This window comes from Microtus ochrogaster, chromosome 19, assembly GCF_000317375.1.
Source record: "Microtus ochrogaster isolate Prairie Vole_2 chromosome 19, MicOch1.0, whole genome shotgun sequence".
NCBI lineage: Eukaryota > Metazoa > Chordata > Mammalia > Rodentia > Cricetidae > Microtus > Microtus ochrogaster.
Genome location: NC_022021.1, coordinates 48,786,479 through 48,792,552, shown reverse-complemented (window position 1 = coordinate 48,792,552; position 6,074 = coordinate 48,786,479). Strand labels below are relative to the sequence as shown.

Genomic DNA, 6,074 nt, shown 5'->3' with positions numbered 1-6,074 from the left:
GCCCGCGCCCGGCCCCTCCGCGCTGCCCCCGGCTCTGCTGACGGCGCTCGGGCCCGCGGCAGACGGCGCACGGCGCCTGCACAAGTCCCCGTCGCTGTCGTCGTCGTCGTCATCTTCATCGTCTTCCAACGCCGAGTCGGGCACCGAGAGCCCCGGCTGCTCGTCGTCGTCGTCCTCCAGCAGCACGTCGCTCAGCCGCGCGAGCGCCGGCCGCACCTTCTTCAGCTTCGCCGACGGCGCGGCCCACGCTCACCCCGGCCCACGCGGCCCCACGCCCGCCGGCTCACCGCCGCAGCACCAGTTTCACCCGGGCCGGCGGAAACGCGAGAACAAGGCTAGCACGTACGGCCTCAACTACCTGCTGTCGGGCAGCCGCGCGGCCACGCTGAGCGGAGGGGGCGGCCCCGGGGCCCAGGCGGCGAGGCCCGGCACGCCGTGGAAGAGCCGCGCGTACAGCCCGGGCATCCAGGGGTGAGTGCACACGCCCGACCCGCTGGGCCGCCGAGGACGCGGGCACTTTAAAAACTCCGTTAGGACCAGACCTACCGGGCCGGGGATTGACAGTTCGGGATGGCGGCCCCGGGGGTAGATGGGGAAACCTTTACTCGGCTTCCTCCCCTCCCGGGCAGGGAAGCCAGGAGAGCTTGCTGGGGGAGCTCGTTCTTTCCTGTGAGTTAAATCGTGTATTTTAGATTTTGGTGTAGTCAAGTTGAAGGTGATGTGTTTCTTCCATTTCTTTCTTTTTCTCTTTAGAAGTGGGGTGTTGTGTGTGCTGAGGTTACGAGCTACGTGTTAATTCTGGGCAGACATTAACAGAAAGCATCACCTGGGGAGTCTAAAAAGCTGCTTAAAAGCTCTCAGATTTTTTTTTTCCTTGTGTACTCACAGGAAGGTGTCATTTTCATTTAAAATTTTTCCACACATCCCAGAGGACCTTTAGGGTTTAGTGTCCCCAGTGGCAGCAAGGCGGGGGGTGCTGGTTTGGAATTGCACCAGGTGAGACTGCTCTTGTAAAGCTATTCATTCAACCCGTTGGCATTTCTGAGTCTAGAACAAAATATTCTTGTGTACTTTGTGCGTTTCAAGGCTGGTGAGTGTGGCTTGCCTCAGTTCCTGCAGATCTAAAAGGCATCGAACCCCCACCCTTACCCCCTCAACCCCAGGCCTTCTCAGGGAGCCAGATCTGCCCGAATGACTGCTAGACCCTGAGACTCCTTTGAGGTAACTGCTTAGGGGGCGGTTTGCGGTTTGAGGTGTGTGGGAACACTGATACTCTTTAATGGGCGTGTGTTACATTGTAACAGTTGCCCACCCTGCAACTTGTTTCACCTGGTATAGCATGGACTCCAGACCAGGAGTCGTCTGGTTTTCTCTGCCCTCTCTCCATAGTGCTGGCTTGTAGAACTTTCTGAGGCAGGTGTCAGGGACCAGATTGTGTGTGTGGTGTGAACCTGAGGGAGGTTTCTAGACTGTTACATAACTGTCATGGAAATGGTGTTTCTCCTGGAAGATGGCTTGACCCCTGACACTTCTGCTTGTGTGCTTCTTAAGCACCAGCAGCGTTGTCTGTTCTTCAGCGATAGCCGTGTCTCTTGAAGTGACCTACATGGTGGTTTGTAAGCTGGTGGGCCTCTGTATGTTCTTCTGGATTGGCCAGGTGTTTTTCGAGTCTGGGGCGGAGTTGAACTGATCCCCAGACCTGGTCCCTCCTTTGAGTGCCCCTTCCTGGTATACTGGTGTATATTGCTACCTAGGTGTTTATTCTTGGCTCCTGTCAACCTTTCTCTCAAGTTCAGTCATTGACCAGATGCTGTCCCCTGGACCTGTGTGTCTCTTCATACCTCAAGCACATTGGAATCATCCCTGGTGGAGACTGCCTGAGCAGTCCTAGCCTGCTGTCTTCTGTAACTGTGGCCTGGATGTGTCACTGGTCAGCATTCTCAGTTGGATGAGGTGCTGCCAGCTCCCAACTCCAAGAAGACCATCACCCCATGCCCTCCCCTCCCCCACTGGCCCCCATCTCCAAGAGAGATGAAGGCCTGAATTTGGTGGTGCTTGGGCTCTGTTACTCCGTCGCCCTGGACTCTGCCTCGGTTGGTCACTGTGGTATAGGGGTCTTAAGAGGACTCTGAACCAGCTAAGAGGTTCGCCTTGGTCCTCCCTGGACCAGGAGATGCTAACCACATCTCTTTCCTGTGCTTGGTGACTCCTTGTCTGTTTCAGGTGCATGTGTCCTGACTTTGTTGGGTGCTGAATCCTGGAGGAGGAGCTCTCTAGCTAGCCTGACCTGCCTGGGAGGGCAGGGTACCTCTGTCAGGTTCCTCTTGTGGGCAGCAGTAGAGCTGAGCCTGTGTGTTAGGAGTAAAGGGGGCCCCAGTGACTGCTTCCATGTGGCTGCTTGGTCGTATGTGAACCGACCTTGGGATGGCGTGAAAGAGACCTCCTGAATCTTGTCTCATCCACCAACTTGTCTAGAGTGATGTGTGGGTCAGCACCAAGTCTTTGTGCTTAGCAAGAGACAGAACTAAGGTCAAGTGCTAGCTGAAGTATGGCCCAGTTAACGGTTGGTGAGGGGCTGCCGAGTAGTGTTCTTTCTAGTCTTGGTGTGTGCCTTCCCGAGGAGACTCTGCAGACCTCCGGAAAGGAGGATGAGTGCTTTCACGGTGGGTGAGAGTCTGCAGCTCTTGCTGACCCCAGCTGCTTCTCCGGCTGATGGACACAAGGCACCTGTGACATCCCCCAGCTCTGGGAGGAGTCTGCCCTTGGAAACTACTTGCTGGCCTGGGTTTGTGGGACTGCTAGACTGCTTTCCACCTTGAGCTGGATGAAGAAAGAGGACGGCTTAGTGCATGAGCTTGGGGAGTAGAGAAGGTGGATCCCAGTGTGCGCACTGCTCCGGGCACAGGTTTAAGTTGAACTGTGAGACCTTTGTTTAGGACATGGCATACGTAATGTCAGACATGCCCTCTGCATGGTCTCTCCTAGCGATGGAGGCGGGTGTGGATGGGCTCTCTGGGTCCTCTCTTTCCCTTTTTAACCTGCTTTGCCTTCTGAGTGCTCACCTCTGACCCACAGTTTTATTCCTTTGCCATGGTCAGCCTCAGTGACTTTAGAAGTTGCCTCAGATTAAAGGTAAAGCAAAGCCCTCTAAGTGGAATGGGAGTGTGGTCCTCATGCATTTAGTCAAATCCTCACAGGTGTCTTCCAGCAGGAGTGCAGTTGGACATGGAAGGCCTTTGCATACCCCTGCAGCCCCATGACCTGAGTTGACTCTGTGAAGGTTGTGTCGTTCCAGGTGTGCCTGCAGTGACAGCAGCCATGTGCAGCTTCTTTGAAGCTCTCCTCACCATGGTTAGTCTTTCAATGTGCTCTGCACTCGGTGATGGGAACCCATTGTCTGTGTTGAGCCCGAGAAGCCTCCAGATCAGCAGTTACAGCGCGGTTGTGGTTGGTGATGCTCACAGGGCTCCATGCATGCTCTTTTTGCTGTACTCTTGGGAGGGAGTCAGCTTGATGGAGCAACCAGGTTCCTTCTCGTCCTGCATGGTTCCTGCCTGCTTGACAGAATCAGCGGGCCTGGAAGAAGGCAGGTGAGGGCCAGCGGGGTGTACTGTGGAGCACAGGTGCAGTCACTCTTGTCACCTCTGCCTTCGACCCTGTCTTCTGGGAGCTTGGGGGTGGGGATGCTGATGCCTGGAAGGTTGGGAGCGGAGCACTCCCTCTGCAGGTGACGGGGGCACAAGTGGTCATGCTTTATGGATTTCTTGTGCAGAGATCTGCCTTGGGTTGGAGAGGGAGGTGAGAATGGTCGCGCTGACCACATTAGCTCCTGTGTGTAGTAATATGAGTGGATTACACACCTGTGCTTGTCCAGCTCAGTGGCCTCACTGTTGTCCATGTTCCCACGGCCAGTCTCCACCTGGCTGCTAGGGTGGCTGAGGGGGTCCTGGAGAACTGCTGGGCCACTTGCCTCTCTAGTGCACCATGGCTTGTCAGGGCTACCCAGGAGGACAAGGCCAGTATATTTTTTTGGACAAGAATATTAAACAAGCTGGCCCGGTCCTTTGGAAAAATGAGAGGCCTTATGGTTGGGGAGGCTCTGGGTTTGGTTCCTAACACCAAGGAGAAAAGGAATAGATGGGAGGGGGAGACAAAAATAAAACCGGAAGCCGTGAGCCATTTTTAAACAGAAGTGGCTTAGTGCCCATGCTGTGGAAGATGGGGTCCTGGGGTCTTGCTCCCATGGTCTTTGGATGAAAAACAGTGCTGTTTTCACTAGAAACAGCATTCTTACAACTTAAAGTATTCTTAAGTAAACTTTATAATATTTATCTTGTTGTTATATATTTTTAGTTTTGACTTTTGTGTATGTATCTTTGTGAGTTTTTATGCATCGTGTGTGTGAGCATCCACATGTCCGCATTCGCTGGGTTTCCCTGGACCTGTAGTTAGAAGCAATTGTGAACAAACAGATGTGGCTGTTGGGACAACCTGGGTTCTCTGGAAGAGGAGCGAGTGCTCTTAACCGGTGGGCTGTCCATCTAGCTCCTTAAGTAGACGTTTAAAAGAAAAAAATACATAATTTTAAGGCTTGTGCTTCAGTGTCTTGGATAGTTTTTGATCACAAATGTGAGCTTTTAGTTGTCATCTTTAAAAAAATTCACACGAAAGTGGCCTTTGGGAGCAGGGGTACCAGTGCCCCTTGGAGTAAGAGGTTGCGCCTTGTTGAGGTGGTTTGGGTCAGATCTTCAGGTTGTGCAGGAAAAGAGCTGTACTTAGAAAGTTATCCAAGATGATCAAGTTGACACAGTTAATTTGATGGTGCAGCCAGAGTTGAAGCCGCAGGATGATCACCTTCCCGGGAGCCACCCCTACAGCTTGCCCTGGACTTGGGTTGCTGCCCTGAGGCCAGGTCCAGAACTGGCCAGCCTGTCAGTGTTGCTTTTCCTTTAAGCACAGCTGGATGGCACACTAACCCCAGAAGACTGCCCAGGAGGTGCAGCCTGCCACAGAGGCAAGCAGGTGATGCTCTGTGTGAGCGTGGCCCAGTGGGGCAGCCATGTCTTCTCCCCACCTGGCATGTACACTGACTACCCCACTTTTCTGTGGTCTGGTAGCAAAGTGCTGTGAACGGTTGTTTCACTGGGCACAGTCTTTGAGTCACATTGGGATAGGTTGGGTAGGCTTTCCACTCAGCTCTTAGAAGGCGGGGGTCTAAGTATCAGGTGGCGTGTGTCCCTAGGGCATACTCAGAAGCCCATTCCTGCCCTTGTGGCACTTAGGCTCTCTCCTTTTCTAGGAGCTCCCTTCCATCTTAAAGCCCACAAGATGCCTTAACCCTGATGTCTCCTGCCAGTTAGAGAAGACCCCTTTCTTGCAAGGGCTCACATGACTGGGTAGACCCATCCAGACACCCTGTTTCCTAAGAACCACAGGTTCGGTGATTGGGCACTGACTGCCACACATAGGCATTGTTTAGTGAGGAGACAGCACTGCTGTGGGAAGAGGAGGCCATGGTTGTCTTTTCCCACTCTGTCCTTGGCTTGGACATCAGCCCATTGCAACGACTCTTGCATATTGCCAGTCCTGTCCTCTGGCTTGATCCTTACTCCTAGGAGATGACACGAGCAGTGTGGCCTCTGTGCCTTTTGCAGAAGGATCATTCTTTAGTTTCTTATTTTAAAGTAGTTTACAGAAGAACCATGCGACTGCACAGAAACTGTATCTGAAAAGTACCAGCCAGGAGGTGTCCTGCATTAGTCACATTGTCTTGGTGACCCACTTAAGTTGCCACTCGATAATTACAAAGTAGCCCATCATTGTTTAGTTTTAAGATGTGGGCAACACCTGATCTGCAAGCCAGGTTGATGGGAATTGTGGTTCACCTATGGCCTTAGTTTCAGAATATGTGCCATGTCCTGGAGGAGCAAGAAGACCCCTCACAATTCTTTCCTTGTCCCTTCCTGACCCCACCTCTGCATATTTAGTTCCTGTGGAGTTAGTTCCCCCTGCCCCAGCCTGCACTCTGTGGAGTTAGCTCCCCCTGCCCCAGCCTGCACTCTGTGGAGTTAGCT

The 6,074-nt window shown here is 53.2% G+C and overlaps 1 protein-coding gene across 1 annotated transcript in view; it reads left to right on the top strand.

Annotated features, from left to right (window-relative positions):
• Positions 1-6,074, top strand: part of Tent4a (terminal nucleotidyltransferase 4A) — a 34,199-nt gene that overhangs the window by 1,486 nt on the left and 26,639 nt on the right. Inside the window, exon 3 of the mRNA XM_005356693.2 lies at positions 1-471. Coding sequence (XP_005356750.2) covers positions 1-471 — 471 coding nt within the window. The remainder of the gene's footprint in view (positions 472-6,074) is intronic.